The sequence below is a fragment of the Perca flavescens genome, chromosome 9 (assembly GCF_004354835.1).
Source record: "Perca flavescens isolate YP-PL-M2 chromosome 9, PFLA_1.0, whole genome shotgun sequence".
In the NCBI taxonomy this organism is placed as follows: Eukaryota; Metazoa; Chordata; class Actinopteri; order Perciformes; family Percidae; genus Perca; species Perca flavescens.
This window is the reverse complement of record NC_041339.1, coordinates 23,380,292-23,397,645: the sequence shown is the minus strand read 5'-3', so window position 1 is coordinate 23,397,645 and position 17,354 is coordinate 23,380,292. Positions and strand designations below refer to the sequence as shown.

Here is a 17,354-nt window from a genome sequence, read left to right as displayed (position 1 = left end):
GCAGGTATGCAAATTCAAGATTGGGCCACAGTTTATATATGATTGATTTATTAGACGGGTTACAACCCCCATCAAGAATCAATAAACCTGTTGAGGTGTCAAGCAAGTATCATCTTCATTAACATGAGCCACAAATCATTTGACTCCACTCTGTTGTAGACACGAAAGCTCCGAAGATGAGAAACTTCAGCAGGGTGGTCTGCCGCAGGTGCGGGTTCAAAACACAAAGCTGGGGATCTCCACTTTCTGGAGCCTGGACAAGTTCCAAAACAACATTGCTGCCATGAGGGAACTCGATCAGGTCTGCCTTAAATCAGTTCTCATAATGATGAATAATCTGCAGTGAGTAGACTCATGATTAAGCTAATAAACAAGTACCAGCAAAATGCGTGTGAAAAATCAGAGGAAGGGTGTGCATACTTGCTTATTTATGCTGATGTATGATGCCTGTTGAGTGAAGCATAGCCAACCAGCCAGCCAGTCTGTTCCTCATTCTGCATTCTAGAGTGTGACATCAGCTCAAGTGCAATTGCCAATTTCCCAGGCGTTTGACCTTATTTACAGTCCAGAATGGGTTGTTTTATGCCTGACAGTGGATGCTACCTCACTTTGCTGCGCTTTTCTCATTAAGTTGAGTAAATGAGACTGGGCGTGTCAGCAATAGTTTACTCTCCGCAGGGGGATTCCACCTCTAAAGATGACGATGTGTTTTATGGCCCTGATGATGAGTGGGAGCAAGATATATCGGCCTCCTCTGCTTCCACCTCCTCCTTCTCACGCCGAAGGTAATTATCCAGCTCCTCCTCTCTCCTCCTATCCATCAATCCCTCCTTCCAGCACCTTACCTGTACATTTACATTTTTTTAGATTTTGCAGACTGAATTGGTATTCTTATCCAATTACTTGAAATATGTAATTAAGCAAGTGTTCAAAGCACCTGGGAGGGAGAGTACAGGACTGTCCACCGTACTGTTGTTTACCAGAGCTTGGATAGACTTAATACTTTCGCCTTACAGTGTGTGGATCTTAAACCCACAGCCCTCATGCTCAACTGAACTCACCTCCTCTTGCACTCTTTTAATGTGAACAGTGTGTCAGGGCAATGGATGTTCTGTATACGGAAAGTTGAACAGCATGTGAATGGAACACGGAAAATCATTTTTGTCAAACTGTTTGGAAGATTTTGGTTATTTTCGCTCCTAGTTTCCACCAATGTGATTTACAACCTGGCACACATTTTTGACGTTCAACACATCCATCTTTCTCTCATGAAAAGCTGATGTGAAGTTGCTGCCCACAGTATAGTTCCTTCTTTATTATGTTTCCTCTGTTTATTAATTTCAATTGGCCAGGCCAAGGGGTGTAGGAAAGGGAAAGGGCCCTACGGGTACCTGCGTTTCAAAGTCTAACACACACACACACACACACACACACACACACACACACACACACACACACACACACACACACACACACACACACACACACACACACACACACACACAACATGCAAAGCCGCCACCATTTTCCCCTCACATTGTTGTTATTCTTGTCAAGCATGTTTTATGGTGTTCCTGGTGGTGCCTAAACTACCAGCAGACTCAGCCAAATGACACATGGCACAGGCTTGTTCCTTCAGCCATTCTATCTCTGACTCCATTAAACCCAAGCCTTATGGCCACAGTCATAGCTGTTTACTGACCTTCCTTCCAGGTTGTTTATTATAATAAAAATGTTGCTGAACTCATTCAACCCCATATGCGTTAAACATGCATCCTTGCAAAATAACACCAAACCCATGTCTAACGGTGTCCATTCCACACTTAAAATCATATCGCATTAACCATGTCCAGAGGTAGTTAGATAAGCACTGTCCACATTAAAAGCGGTACATGTAGTCTGTCTCCAATCCCCTCATTACAATGTCAGCAAAAAAAACGTATAGAACTCTGATCCAGTAAGAAAATCCACACAAAGGAAAAACATTACAGGAAAAAACAGACTTTGAGAACACACTAAATTCTAGGGCTGGGACGATATGCTTTTGATCTGATTCTTTCACGATACATGGGTGCAGATTTGATTTGTATTGTGGTTTTCATTTATTGTGATTGTATAAGTGTGATTCGATAGTATTGAATTTTTCTTTAACAAAAACAAAAGTTGAATAATAACTTCTAGGGACAATGTATCATGAGACATTTCTAGAAACTAATTGTTTTCTAAAAAGAATGCACATTGCATGTCAGTCAGTCTGACAGTTATTTCATTTGTAAAGAAGTACCTAACATGTATTTTCTGCTTTCGCTCGGTTTTGCTGGAAACAGATATGATGTAATCGCCATTAGGGATCGACCAATACTGTTTTTTTTCAAGGCCGATACCGATTATTAGTAGTTAATGAAACGGATATTTTGGACCGATATGCATATACAGTGAAAATGAAAATCTTTAAATCAAAATTAACACACAACTTTGTTTAAATGCTTTAAGCAATTATTTAATAAATTAGAAACTTTCAACACAATACACAGTAAAGGTCGGTCGGTCGGTCGGTCGGTCGGTCGGTCGGTCGGTCGGTCGGTCGGTCGGTCGGTCGGTCGGTCGGTCGGTCGGTCGGTCGGTCGGTCGGTCGGTCGGTCGGTCGGTCGGTCGGTCGGTCGGTCGGTCGGTCGGTCGGTCGGTCGGTCGGTCGGTCGGTCGGTCGGTCGGTCGGTCGGTCGGTCGGTCAGCGGTGTGGGCGGGACATTAAGTCAGACTCGGTGGTGAGTGAAACCGAAGCAGGGGGACAGACACAGAGCTGTAGCGGATCCAAAGTAGCGCACTTTTTAATTAATGAACTAACTTTATTGCTTATCAGGCAAATAAAACGCCGATACAGATAATCTGCAAACTGCTAAAAACGTTCCTTAATCGCCATCGGTGGAACGGTATAAACAAAAAATATTTAGCTGTATAATTGGTAAAAAAAAATATATAAAATATTGATTCTGGGGAAAAGAATCGATTTTTTAAAATCATGATTGATGATCGATGATTTTTGGTTCCCAGCCCTACTAAATCCATTCCAAATACACTGGAGCACCGAGTCATTCTGAATGAGAGTGTCACCATGCCTAATATGTAATTATAAAAGTGAATCTATAAAATGTTGGCAGGGTACTCACAGGGTTTTGCTTCTGGTTTGTTTGACATCAGGAGCAGAAGCTTGTTGAAAAGCAGAAGAATCTCAGGGCGTCTCTACGAGATCCGGGTCCATCCCATTCAGAGCCTCCACAACAGCTCCTCACAGTCTGCTGGTAAGGAACTGAACAAAAATGACTTGAAATAGTTTCAGCTTTCTGATTGATTTCATATTTTGAATAGCCATTAATAGCCTTTTAAACAAATTTAAAAGTTGTAAGGCAGAAGGGTTTTATCTGTACAAATCTTTTTGCAATGAAGAAGTGTTTCTGCAAAGTTTCTATAAATACTGGGTACTACACTTGGTTTTGTGACCAATGCATTTTTACTATGACCCAGTGTTGTGATAATGAGGTCTAGTGAGGTCATGTCTGCACACCCCAACTCCTCACTCTGTCTGTCCCAGGCTTGATGGGTGTGGCCAAACCGCCATCCACCCATTTGAGCAGCTCAGGCTCTGCCATGCCTGGCATCTGCAAGGAGCTGATTGGCCAGTCTGTCGCCCGTCTGCGTGGTTGTACTGGGACAGAAGAGAGCTTGGCAGACAGGTTGGTTTCTGATCTACACCTGATGTATTCAGCAGTCCAAACCATATCTGACCTATACGACAGCCTGGATGACGACAGCCAGGAGAACGGTGAGATTCAACTTGTAATTCAATTGTTTTTGAGCAGGAAGAGGTGCAAGCTAATGAGGATCCAAACAAATAAACAAGTTGATGCTTTTGTTTTAATATTCAATTAGTTAGTAGTCAAAGTCGATAGATAACTACAGGTAGGGTAACCGCTAGAAATAAATCTCTTTGCATATTATTTTTCTATGTAATTGTCTGACCTACGCACAAAGCATAGAAAAAATGTTCATGGTTTTGATGCCGATTCTTCCGTTAAAGGTGCTGTAGGTAGGATTGTGAAGATCCAGGACTTAGCCAATAGATTTGAACATTGACAACTTCTCAGTCCCTCCCCCCTTTCCGCTAAACCCCCAAACGGTCCCCCCCCGGCCCTGATTGGTGCACCTGAATCAAATCGCACTACAGGCTGTAGGTGGTGCCAGAAAAATGGGTTCAAATATCCAATTTTTCATTTTTTTCCCACTTTGACAAATTAAAAAATTGGATCTTTAAACTGTTTTTCCAATTTTCTGTTTTTATTCAGAGGATCAGAAATTTAGAAAATTACAAAATTGCATCTGGGCTCCAATTATTCAATACTGCAATGGTATTCTCTCCCTTGTTCCGCCTAGTTACGTCCCGCCCCGCACATGACTCGAGCACAGCAGCCAGACCTAAAGACAGAATGAGAATGGATGACGTGTTGGAAGTCGAATATACAAAAACATTCAGCGTTCACTGGGAGGTGAAACACTTGTTAATATCCAGCACAGACTTGAATCAAGATTGCATAGGGTCTATATTTAAAGTAAGTAGGTTTGGTGCTTTTAACTTAATAATCATCCAGCGTCGACATGACTGCCCTGAGTCTTCTTGAATGCCCGCCTAAACACATCCAGACACACCACGATAATAGCCAACCAATCGTTGGTAACTAGGTGGAACGAGGGAGAGAATATAATTACAGTATTGAATAATTGGAGCCCAGACCAAATTTTCTCTGTTTTTCCAAATGTCCGTTTGTGCTTAGAAAATTTAACTGATAAGTGTTAACACTGACCCTATTGGAACATAGGGTCAGTTTCAGCAAATATGACAGGAAGTTAGTTTTATAAGGCTTACCTACTGCACCTTTTTAATTAAATTTGAAAACACTTAAATCTTTAAAAGAAACTAATTTGCAGACCATTCTAAAAGGCCCAGGTATTTCTGTATCTGATTTACTGTGATTAAACTGCTATTATGGCTTGTTCTCCTGCAGTCTTTGTGTGTAACTTGGTGGCCCAGACTCAACTGGTCACGGCCACCAGAGCCATAGAGAGTGCAGTGCTTGTTACCATGCAGTGGTTTGCCAGCGTTAAACTCTCCTCCAGCCCACTCTACACCATCGCTGAGGAACTCAAGAGCCAACTCAAGAAGATCGGAGGATTCTTCCAGCTGCTCATTCAGGTAAACCAAAAATATCACACTGCGTTAAAGGCCATTCAGTGACGTTACATTGTGCTTTTACAGTGTACAAATTAGCTGAAAAGAGTGTAGTTTGGACACGGGGCAGCTAATCAAAAGGCAGAGCATTAATTGACGTGTCTTAGCTCTGAGCTGTCTGAGCTCTGTCTATGGAAATGGAAAAGCGGAGGGAATTCTCAACCTTGAGCCCCAAACAGAACATGAATATATGGAAAATAAATCAAAATTTCTTACCAGCCTCAGCGCCTTAACACACAATTTTCCTCTCTCACTTCTGATTTTTTTTTTTTTTTTTTTTTTTTTTTTTTTAAACATTCTCTAGCATTTTCATTAATTTACTGACCCCTAAGACTATGCCGGCCATTTTGTTTGCTTGCTTACATTGATTTACTGTAAAATCAATTTTAATTCAAAGTGTTTGTCTGTTTGTTTGTGCTAACTTGATGTCCAGGGTTGTGAATCGGAGATTACATCAATGGTGACAGAGGCACGGAGGAAGAGCAGTCGGTGCCTGGATGCAGCATTGCTTGCACTTGGCCACCTAGCGGCGGTGACAGGCATGCCGCTGAATGCTATGGAGCGGGGTGTCCAGGCCACAGGCAAGGTAACGCCACCATTAATACTGCAGCAGCTACGATCTCTGTCAAAGCTCTGGAGTCCACTGTAATCAAGCCCCCACTCTACAATACTTGAGAATGGAATATTAGCTGTGCGGATCAGGGGGGGATTATTGAGCTGAATAAGGATACAGCATGGTTGATTTATTGATGTGGTATTTTATTATGTTGTGTAAACGCCTGGTAAGGAAATGTTAGGATTTGTCAGTCTTTTGAAGGTGCACAGCATTTAGTGCACGTGGGGGTGGTAAAGGACATGGTAAAATTCTGTTATATTGTATTGTGTTTTGTTCAACACAGTGGTTAGTATATCAATGAAAGACTGCTTAAAAAAATAGTAGATAGTTTGCCTGTCAGGGGATCTCTGGGGAATGTAGTGTAAAAACACCATAGCAATAATCAGTGAGAATCAACAATGTCAAAAAGTGGGGGGAAAGGACTTTGAGATAAACCGAATAATTGGCCGGAACAATATATGGGCCTATATTAGATTAATGCAGATTTATTGGAATTTGTGTGTACGATGAGTAACTTTGTAATTTGTAGTACAGAAACGCCAAACCATGTTTGAGGTCATTTAGAAACAGTGTCCCCATAACATGGTTTGTCGACCAGAGAAAACTATCAAGTTTATTGTTACACTGTAAAATGTACCGTTTTAATGTTTCTTGGTCACCATTCACCAAAAATAATAATAATAATCTAAGGGATCTGTATATCAAGATGGTTTGTGTTATGTTAAAAGAAAATACTGATATTATTATTATTATTATTATTATTATTATTATTATTATTTTATTTTTTAACTCCATATCAGTATGTGCCTCAAACATCCAATATCAGGCAGGCTATACTTCTCATACTCTGTTCTAAACCATCAGGGATATCTTGTTTGTTGTGTTTATTGTATGTTGTAGCTTTTGTTGACTGACTAGGGAAGTGGTATCAAAAATATGAAAATAAAAAATATGATTCATATTATTATATGATTAAATCTTTTCAGCAATCAGTTGTCATGTGTCTGCTGAGAGGGACTGATAAGGGCGTTGGCTCTCTCTTAGAGGAAAGTCTCACCATCACCAGTGAAATGCTGAGAGAGGCTCAGCTGGCCTACCCCAGGAACCCAGTAAGAACTCACTACCTGGCTATGTCATTAGTTGCAGGGATTTTGTTTTTTTGTTTTTAATTATCCTGTCACAAAAGTTGTCATGGTTATATAACTTGATTTTGTGTTGATCATTTCCTTTCCGTAGAGATGTAGGTAAATGCTCCTAAAAGAAGGTGTCCTCATCGATAATCCATCTCTGCCTACAGGTCCTGCAGAGCCTAAAATCCAAGACGCTTGACTTAGCTCGTGCTCTGCAGAACTACATGCACTGCCATATCAGGGTGAGTTTCAGCAGCACAACCAACTACAAAGAGTTATGGTATGAACTGCAAAATCAATTTGCATTCTTTTTGATGTGGGGTTTACTAGGTAGTCGCATACTGTGAGAGAAATGATTGTTCCACTAGTCAAATAAAATTATTAAATTTTTTTTTAAATAAAGGGTTTTATTTGGTAATTTAAACCTAGATAAAAATAAACTTATGAACTTTAGCATTACAAATGGTCAAACTTAAATAATTTGATTAATGGCCATCCGCTATCTGCAGCTTCATCACAAAAACTACTGGTATTTGTTTGGGTAAACTGTGGCTGAAAGATAGAATACATGCCCAGAGAAGCTTCCCTGGATATGTTCAGGTTAAAAACAATCTTCCATCCTGACGCAGGCTTAAATGTTACAGATTAATACCCCCACACACAGCAGCCCTGTTAAAAATGCCACTCAGCCTTTATTGCTCCTGTAAAGCTCAATGCTCTGTAGGCTTATCTCTCTGCAGTTGCCCCTTGACGATCGTTCGGGTAATGAATGTGTTGAACGAAGTGGCATCAGTCACAGCTAACGGGCTTGTTTGCCGTTATCTTAGCCACACAAACTAGCAGTTTTCTTTTGTTAAAACCATTCACTGACTCATATAGGTGCATGTGCATTTTGCCACCCACAATGTTATTGTGGTCAAATAAACCTGAGTTATTGCCTAAGGCAACTACATTCATAGTGTTTTTTTGAGCAAGGCATTTAACCCATGACTGCACTGGACTGTGCGTGATCGTGGATGTAAACACATCTGTAAATTACTTAATAGTTTGAAGCTCTTCAGAAAAGGGTGATTAGTGATTTAAATGTTGGTATATTGGTTATTTTATTTAAGCAAAATATAGGGACAAAAACTACCTAAACCTGGAGTAAATGGCATAGCCATCAACATTTTCTGCTGAACTGGGAAGGAGACCATTAAGTTTATGTAATAGAAAAGGCTACTTATCTTGTATTCATTATTCGGGTGTGTTCATGTTTTCAAACAGGAGAGGGAGACGGACCCAGATGAGGGGGAGGAGGCGGCGGAGGAAGAGGCCTCAGCTTCCCATTTGCAGAGACTGAGGACTACAGTGACCAAGCTGTTCCAGCTGAACCAGGCCATCAGACAGCTGCATTCCTGTCTGTCTACCGCCCTGCGAGGTGAAGCTTCCGACATACACACAGCCCGGATGTTACGCTTTAACTCTTTAACTCTCCAGTGTAACGTTGTATATCCAAAAGCACTAAAAGAAACCGTATGTCAAGAGTCAAAGCCAACTGCTTTTTGTCGTTTTACTATTTAAAATTCACAAAGATAAATAGCTGAATATTTTTAGACAATGTTTTGTCAGTGCATCAGTATAGTGTACGTATAATGAACTGACATGCTGTGGCAGCTGTGGGTTCATTGGGTGTTTTATAACCGCTTTGCCTGTGTCTCACCCAATCCAAGGGGTATGCAGTTTTATATTATGGCATACAATTCGGATTATTGTGTTTTACGCTATAGTTAATTAATTTATTTCGTCATACCTATGTTGTTTTTTTGGATAAATAATGTCGATTTTGAGTATAATAGTTTTGATGGTTTAACCGGCATAGTGGCTGGCAGCATGGGCAAATTAAGCATGAGCAGCATGAACAAAAGCACCATCTGCCACGATCAACCCGATTTTTGTTGTAGGTGTCACTGTGCCTATCTGACTGTCGTCCTCCTTCTAGGAAAAGACCGAGACTCTAACCTCAGCAGCAGCAGAGAGCTGATCTCCTCGTCTGCCAAGGCTGTCGGTGAGCAGATCGCTTGTCTGTCCAAGGAGGGAGCACTGACGCCGTCCCTACAGCTTCCCTTTCTTCAGAGTGTCATGGCTGCACGAGACGAGCTCCACTCTGCCCTGCAGTCCCTGTCCTCCTGCTGGAACCAACAGGAGGCAGGAGAGAGCAGAAGTTCTGCCGCTTCAGATAAGAGCACAGACAAGGAAATCTTGAGTAAAGAGACTCGCAGTGCTGTTAGAAATCGAGTCGTGAGTAAGATTGTGTACTCTCTCCCTCCTGGTGTGTTGTCCAAAGGCAGCTTACACTGGGTATGATTTATTCTGTGTTTTTCTATATGATGTGCTCACATTATGCACAAATTACTGTAACATTTTAAATGCTGATACAGAAAAAACTTCTGCTGGTAACACCAAATGGGTCATAGGCATTTTTTGCACGTTCCGGTGTCACGTGCCTGGCATCACAGGCAACAATCACTGCAGAGACTTATCCAAGTTGCTAAAAAATAAGTTATATTCAAGTTATATTACAAACTGCTTTCTAAATGTGAGCAATATCTGGATTTTTTTTTACACAGGCTATTTTTTCAATTACAAAGAAAATAATAAATGTGGGAAAAATGATGTGTCCATGTGTAGATGCTTCAAAATTTCAGCAATAATTCCAGTCATCGTGTCACTTCTTATATGGTGTAAAAAGCAGAGGCCGCCAAATTGTTCTTTTTTGCATCGTTTTAATAATTCAAACATGCACGATTTCAATATGCAGCAGCTCAGGTACAGTGTTTTGTAAAAAAAAAAAAGAAAAGAAATAATGACAGACTTTCTCCCCACTCTGTGCTGTATATGATTTCTCTCTTATATTTTGGTATTCAATTTGCTCATATATGTTGAAAAACACACGCTGCAGCTATTTGCACTCAGGAGAGACTTGTGTACTCTGTGTTTCTTCTTAATACATGTACTTTAACAAAACCGTATTGTACGTCCTTTGTATCACTTGGTAAAAGTTTGTATCTACAGCAACTTGTACTTCTGCAATAAATACACTTGGCTGAATTTGACAAAGACCCAAATCGTTCAAATTGCAGATTTTTCTGTTAGTTGTTTAAATGTTAAACCTGCTTATCAAAAACATTCATATACACATGCCTTAATTGGGTTACCTTGGAGTGAAATAGATACTGACAGTATAACAACGGTCCACAGATGTGCACATACACATTGGTCTTCATAATACATTTTGTTCTTAGAATTCACACCCAGTAAGATATTATTTGTCTGTCTCTGTTGTAGGCGGACTATAAAACCTAAAAAGTGTGTGTGTGTGTGTGTGTGTGTATAGATAGATAGATAGATAGATAGATAGATAGATAGATAGAAATTGTGAGGTAATCAGACTAAAGGATCCCAAACTATTTTTTTTTATGTCATGAACTCCTAGTTTGTACACTTGGCTGCAACCATTAACTTGATAAATGAATTCACATTCATGTGTGTATTACCTCATTGTGCGGGCCTCTAGCTTAACCAGACCCCCTGGAACCCGCTCAAGGGCCCCTGTAGGTCCTTGAACCCTACTTTTGGTAACTCTGTGCTCTGCTCGCTGCAGGTTACACCCACTCCTCCTCGCTGCAGCTTCTTCTGCATCCTCCCTTCATTCTTTCGACTCCGCTACCGCCAGGGTTCCTTAGGTACTTTACGGACGGACTGATAGATCACAGTGGCGAAGAAAAAACACTTTGATCAACTTTACACTTAGTGGAATTAAACACAAAAAACGTTGCTTTTGTGGTTGAATGCTGCGATCACAGACACGACGCGATTGGAATGAGAAAACGCGCAAAAAAGTTTCAAGACGACTAATTGAGGTATAAAGAAAAAATCCATTTGTTCTGCTTATTTATTCCTGATCAATATAGGAAAGCGCAGTAGAATTACGTTCCATTCTCAGCTAATAGATGTTTGTTTTTTCAGGATGCACTTGTTATTGTTTCCAAAAATAGGCCTGCTGGTAAGTAGCTTACTTGATCTTTGTTTAAGTTTTAATTCCTGTAGTACGATATTTTAGACAAATGCATGTCGACTTTTTTGCCAGACAAAGTTGTGTAAAATCCCAATAGTTTCAATTTTCTTGACAGAATTGAGCACAAAAGTCTCACCGTGTGGAATGGTTCTTTTTCTAAACAGACAGGTTGTGAAGATGTAAATAAAAGCCATACTAGTCTTATACTATAGATTTATTTTGTTCATGTCGTTATGGGTTTCTTTGTATTATATTTGTGGATGTTTAAATATGCCCTGTGACCATATTGCACGTTGCAGCCTATGTCTTATTTTATTCCTCCGTGTTCCTGTTTAATAGGCTACAATAATTAACCAGGGCAGTCAACGTTCTTATAGTGTTCTAAATGACTGCGCGAAGTAAAATAGCACGTCATTAACTTCTCAGTTATGCTGCAGGTGTCGCTCACTAGTGAAATGAATCATGTCAACTTCATACAAACATTTGAACTGCTTTTTTCTTCAATATTGTTGCTGTATGTATAATATGTCGCAGGCCTGAAAATAGATGAAGTGTCTTGGCGGAGGAAACGCCCGTTATTTACGTTAATTAGGACACCTGTTGTGTATATTACCTCATTAGAACAATATGTTTGCTTCATACCAGCAATAACCTTATGCTTATGTTTCAGGTTTGTTTCCACAGCTATATATCAGGTGAGTCACTTTCAATTTTTTAATCAAACCTAAGTGGAATTCAGATCTGTGTTTGTGATGGGTGGACCCCTTTGAGGTGATACATGTAAATGTTCTAAACCTTTTGAGTTATGATACTTTTTGCAAAATATGCCATTAGTTTCTCTGTGACACTCGCCCCACAACACTTCTCTTAATGCATTACCACTCACCCGGTATAAGTTAACATTAATAAAGATAATTAGCTCCACCATATGCATATCTTAATGCACCCCACTCCTAATATTTGCATCCAATTAGTGGAGGGAAATGCAGATTAATATCCATTTTATTTTGTAGATTTTCTTAATATTCAATTCAAATTTGCAGTAGATTTGGATGGAGATTAGATTTGTGGCCTTGACCAACTGCCACTTTGCTCGTTTGAAAGCCATTATGTCTCTCTCTCATGGCTGGGCCAAATTCTCTGGGTGGGCAAAGCAGAGAAAGGGGAGGTAACCTTGCTCCTTATGACCTCATAAGGAGCAGATTCCAGATCGGCCCATCTGAGCTTTCATTTTCTCAAAGGCAGAGCAGGATACCCAGGGCTCGGTTTACACCTATCGCCATTTCTAGCTATTGGGGGACCATAGGCAGGCTGGGAGAACTCATATTAATTTTAAAAAAACCTCATAAAGTGAGATTTTCTTGCCATGGGACCTTTAACAGGGGTGCTGCTCTACCACTTTAAACCACATGCCAAAACATTGATTATATCATGGACCCCTAGTCAAATATGATCTGAACAGAATAAGAATTCCCTTGGGATGTCAGAATCAAATCAAAAAACTGTCAGCCATTTCAGCCAGATTTTTCACCAGTGCTGTCTGTCTCCACTAATGCTTCTAATCTTCTTTGATCAGCCTTTACACTGGAAACTAGAAAACTGACATATGATGAGTCCTACTATGAGTATGTGCCTGATCGCCTGCGGTGGAACGATGCAGGGAAACTGTGTAACCAGCGCTCTGGAGCCTTAGCCACTGTCTCCAACCCAGTGGAGAAGCAAGAGCTAACCAGCTTTTTAACATCTTTAAACATCACTCAGCCTGTGTGGATTGCCAGGAATGTCACGACAAGTAGGTTCAGTGTGCTGTTTGTAAAACTTTATGTTCACGTGATGTCTTTCTTTTTAAATAGTATGCTCATTGTTTCCAAGACACCTTTCTGCCTACTCACTGTTTTAACAAAAGGGTTACAGAAAATGAAATGGGACTGACGATGCTGCCATACAAAACTCTTATCCAAAGTGAATAAATGTTTAGTAGTATCAGGGCCACAATGTGGAATTTTATGATTAGGTTCTATCTTTTCCCGAGAGCTGTGGCATGATTTTTTCCTTCATAGTATGCCTCTTTCTTCTGTCTGTGTGCGGTGAAACCAAAGGTTCCTCTGAGACCCTGATTCTGGAGTTCACCGGGCGCTCAGACAGAAAGCATGCCCGTCTCCTGCACAAGTTCCCCTCCATGGACTCCGTGACGGTTTGCACCCGGCTCCGCTTCGATCCAAATTGCTTCGGAATTTCCACCATCTTTTCTTACTCCATCCAGTCATATATTAATGAGTTCCAGCTCCGCGTGAATCTGATCCAGGGAAAACGTGTGCAGCTGGCTGTGCTGGTCCATGGCATTCATGGACGTTACCAAGAAGCCTTCGACCACGACGACTCCTGGCGTTCGGTGTGCATTTCTTGGAACCAGAATGGTGGACGCTGGGCACTATTTACTGACGGCCTTGTGGTCTCTAGGGGTGATGGCCTAGGTTCTAAGAGCATTGGCCCTGATGGCGTTTTCATCATTGGACAAGAGCAGGACACTTTTGGGGGTTCTTTTAAGAAGGATGAGTCATTCTCAGGGAGCATCACAGAGCTGCACATATGGGACCGGGTACTGAACAGCAGCGAAATCTACACCATGGAAAAGGAGTGTTCACCAGTTTCCTCAGGGCTGGTGTTCAAGTGGAGTGGAGCAGCCATGGAAATGGAGTCCTCCCTTACGAAGCTATGGAGAGACATCCCATGTCAAGGTACATTTGTTTTGAATGGATGCAGCATGAGCACAGAGGAAGCTGAATGTTCAATCCAGATATAATCTAAAATCAAAAGCAAAGTAAAAAATAATTTAAACCACAAAATACAGAAGAGACTCATCAATCTGCAAGGTCCAGTGGTATGGTTAAGCATTACATCAAATGTTGTTTACAGTTTAGAAAGTTTGGCACTAGGGCTGGGTGGGGTTGCTATGCAGAAAAAACAATCACATAGAGACCATTTGAAAGTAATTTTGGACTACACACTTTTCAGTAACATGCCAAACTGGGCTGATGTGGTAAACTCCACCCATCTGGCATTCCAAGCAGGGTAAAATAAATGCTGTGAAATTAATTGACCCAAATGTGCTCTGACTCTTTTTCATCCTCCTCTACACCCGCACTCCTCATCTCTTGTATCAGCCCCCAATCATGACATCATTTAAATAGATGTTGGTCTTAAATACTTGGAATTGCATGCTTTAAGTAGTTGTCGTAAATAGTGAGATCACTAAAACAGTTTTCAAATAATCTAATTGAAATAGGGAAACAGTTCAATAGTTAGGGAAATAGTTACAGTGAAGTACACACTAAGAGAAAAGTAGGTCACAAAACCTACTTCAAAAAGTAAATTAAATCTGTTATCTAAAAACATATTTTAGGAAATAAGTTAAAATGTATCAGACTACTGCAAATTAAAGAAATGTCCTGATCGATAGCTACAATACCTCAGTGTTTGAAAAGACTTTTCACATTCACACATTTCATTATTAAATATATTTGCTAACCTCACCTTCAAATTAATTTTCTCTTAAACACATAATTTGGCAGTTTCCACTGGAATTAATAGAAAGCAGCGGCTGCTATGCAAATTCAGTGATAGAATTGGTCAACACAACCCTAATTATCGTGCACTGTGAAGCTGTAATATGTAGGAAAAGATAAACATATTTTTAGGGCTCGGTATTGGCAGATACTCAATATTAAATGACTCGATTTAGGATCAGCAAAAAAGCTTGATCAGGCTATCCCCAATCCTTTCTGAATTTGTTGCATCCTTTGGCAAACATAGGTACATGCAGAAAGCACACACACACACACACACACACACACACACACACACACTTTCCAGCATTAACCACTACTGAATTGACTACTGAATGAGATAGAAGAAAAGAGGAAATCTCTGTCTCTTTTGCTCTCCCCCTCCAATGAATAGGGGAGATCAGTAACCACGTTACAATTGGCAAACTCTAGGGCTCCTAATGGTTCTTGTAAATATTTTGTGAATCACGTCACTCTGAATCCCACCCTTCAAAACAAACTTCTCTCATTCTGAGATCATGCTCCCCAATGAGCAATGAGAGTCCACAACACTAACTCCACCTCCTGGAACTGAACAGCAGAAAGGATAGTGCACTTGCACTCCTTTTAGTCATTTTCAGTTACAGTGTAGCAATGTATTTGTTTCATCTGTTTAATAATCAACTTACAGACAGAGTCAGGGTATGTGTACAGTAACTGTTGAAGGACTGACTGATCCTTTGATCTTTCAGTTCTGGGATGTTACGAACATGTTATGAACATGGTAGTACCTGGTGTCCTGTCAGCCTTATGCTTACAACCACACTAAGGTTGTTATCTAAACAATTACTTTTTATTATTTTTGTCTGTAACAGATCTTTCCATGACAATGACCATGATTGTTTAACTTTAACCAAGTGTTAATCCTAGTCTCGCATTGCGAGACCTGTCTCCACTGCACTATCCTTGCCTAAACTTCATTGTATGTTATTTGGTATTGCATCACAATTGTCCTAACTTTAACCAGCCTAAGCTAAACCATAATTTGTTTGCCATGACTACAAACTTTCCCTAACTTTAACCACATTTCTGTTGCACACATATTGTCGTACACTTGCCACAGGGACAGCACATCAGAAAACATCGTTTTGCATCCTTTTGCGTTGCTATGACAACTAGTCTCGCTTTGCCATACCCTCCTCCAAAGCGCTGTGGAGGAGGGTCTGGCTAGTCCACACAGCTTTCCGGGATGGGAGAAAAACGTGCTCTGGTTTATTGGCATTTCTTTAAACCAATCACAATCGTCATGGGCGGCGCTTAGCACCGGCAGCAGTCCCGGCAGCAGTCCCGGTGTCGCTGCAAAATAACGCCGGGAAGGAACTTGTTTTGGTGGAACATGTGTACGTTCAAAAGTTGTTTTAGTCGTGCAACAGAAAACTCAGATTAGACAGATAGTCTTGCTAGCTGTCTGGATTTACCCTGCAGAGATCTGAGGAGCAGTTAAAAATCCAGTTTGACATTCCAACACAAAGAAAGGGAAAGGTAGTGGACATCCGGCCTAAAAGAGTGAAATCTGGCGGAATTCCCGGCGAAAACGGAGCAATCGTTGCCACCGTGGACAACTTCGTGGATAAAGACTACTGACTACTTACAACTAACTTGTCTAAGCATTTTGGCTCAGTGAGTTTTAGCTCAACAACAACGATACGGAAAACATGTTGAAGGGAAACAAATTTAAGGAACATCTGAAATGTATTATATATAACATGTTATGATAGTGCTGTATAGTTTAATGTTGACGTTACATCATATCTTGTAACTCTTGTGGCTAATGAAACCTGTGTGATTTTCTTGCCTTGAATTACATCCTAAGCTGTGATTTTGTCTTTGCAAGATTTCTGAAGTGTAACATTATGCACACTGTGACTGACATGGCATTCAGTCTTGATGAGTCCTTCTTTTCATTTTCTTCACTAGGAAAATTCACTGCGTTAAATTTGTTCTTGGATTCCCTCGTGGATGGAAATTCTTTGCAGAATCAAACATTCTCCTTTGAGTTGTTCAATGGCCCTGAGTCTGATGAGGATTGTGACATCTTTGACCCTGTTATTGGGAGCAGGAGTCTAACCAAGTGTGTCTCATTCAGTGGGGCTGTTTGCCAGTTTAAGAAAGGTACTAATAATAATAATTATAATAATAATAATAATAATGCATTTTATTCTTCATGTATTTGATGATTTGCTCTGCTGTGAGAAACAATGAAAAAGAGCATTACCTTAACGTGGCCACGTGATCCAATGCCTGTAGTAAATACTACCCTTGCATAGTTTAGAATTTTTAATTGTTGTTGACACTGTGCCGACATGGCAAAGGAGCGTTGGATCTATGGACATTTCTAAGACTGTAGTTTGTGGTCTTGCTGCTATAGATTTGCATTATAATGTATTATATTTGTCTGTTTCTGTCTGCAGAAGCGCTGGATGATGTCCATTTACCAAAGACACCATTCTTCAGTAGATTGAGCAAGAATCATCTGACCAAACCTGTGAGTCAGACAGTTTAGCTGTCTGTAGCACATCATTATTTGAGTGGTACAGTAGCCTATGATAGACATAATACATAGTAGATAATAAAATAAATGAATAAACAAGTCTTGTTGGTGATATTGGTGCAGAGGCAGCTCAACAACTAATTATAACAGAGTTCAGCACTATATGCTTTTGTT

The 17,354-nt window shown here is 40.4% G+C and overlaps 2 protein-coding genes across 2 annotated transcripts in view; both read left to right on the top strand.

Moving 5' to 3' along the window:
• kif14 (kinesin family member 14) overlaps positions 1-10,129 on the top strand; it is a 21,702-nt gene extending 11,573 nt beyond the window's left edge. Inside the window, exons 19-29 of the mRNA XM_028588148.1 lie at positions 1-4; positions 160-301; positions 679-785; positions 3,199-3,299; positions 3,590-3,820; positions 5,058-5,245; positions 5,715-5,867; positions 6,884-7,006; positions 7,195-7,269; positions 8,294-8,447; positions 9,009-10,129. The exon at positions 1-4 is cut by the window's left edge and continues 90 nt beyond it. Coding sequence (XP_028443949.1) covers positions 1-4; positions 160-301; positions 679-785; positions 3,199-3,299; positions 3,590-3,820; positions 5,058-5,245; positions 5,715-5,867; positions 6,884-7,006; positions 7,195-7,269; positions 8,294-8,447; positions 9,009-9,373 — 1,643 coding nt within the window. The 3' untranslated portion in view covers positions 9,374-10,129. The remainder of the gene's footprint in view (positions 5-159; positions 302-678; positions 786-3,198; positions 3,300-3,589; positions 3,821-5,057; positions 5,246-5,714; positions 5,868-6,883; positions 7,007-7,194; positions 7,270-8,293; positions 8,448-9,008) is intronic.
• Positions 10,130-10,676: 547 nt separating this feature from the next.
• Positions 10,677-17,354, top strand: part of LOC114561671 (adhesion G-protein coupled receptor D2) — a 96,349-nt gene continuing 89,671 nt past the window's right edge. Inside the window, exons 1-7 of the mRNA XM_028587742.1 lie at positions 10,677-10,929; positions 11,036-11,072; positions 11,755-11,779; positions 12,661-12,876; positions 13,184-13,822; positions 16,607-16,801; positions 17,101-17,174. Coding sequence (XP_028443543.1) covers positions 11,037-11,072; positions 11,755-11,779; positions 12,661-12,876; positions 13,184-13,822; positions 16,607-16,801; positions 17,101-17,174 — 1,185 coding nt within the window. The 5' untranslated portion in view covers positions 10,677-10,929; position 11,036. The remainder of the gene's footprint in view (positions 10,930-11,035; positions 11,073-11,754; positions 11,780-12,660; positions 12,877-13,183; positions 13,823-16,606; positions 16,802-17,100; positions 17,175-17,354) is intronic.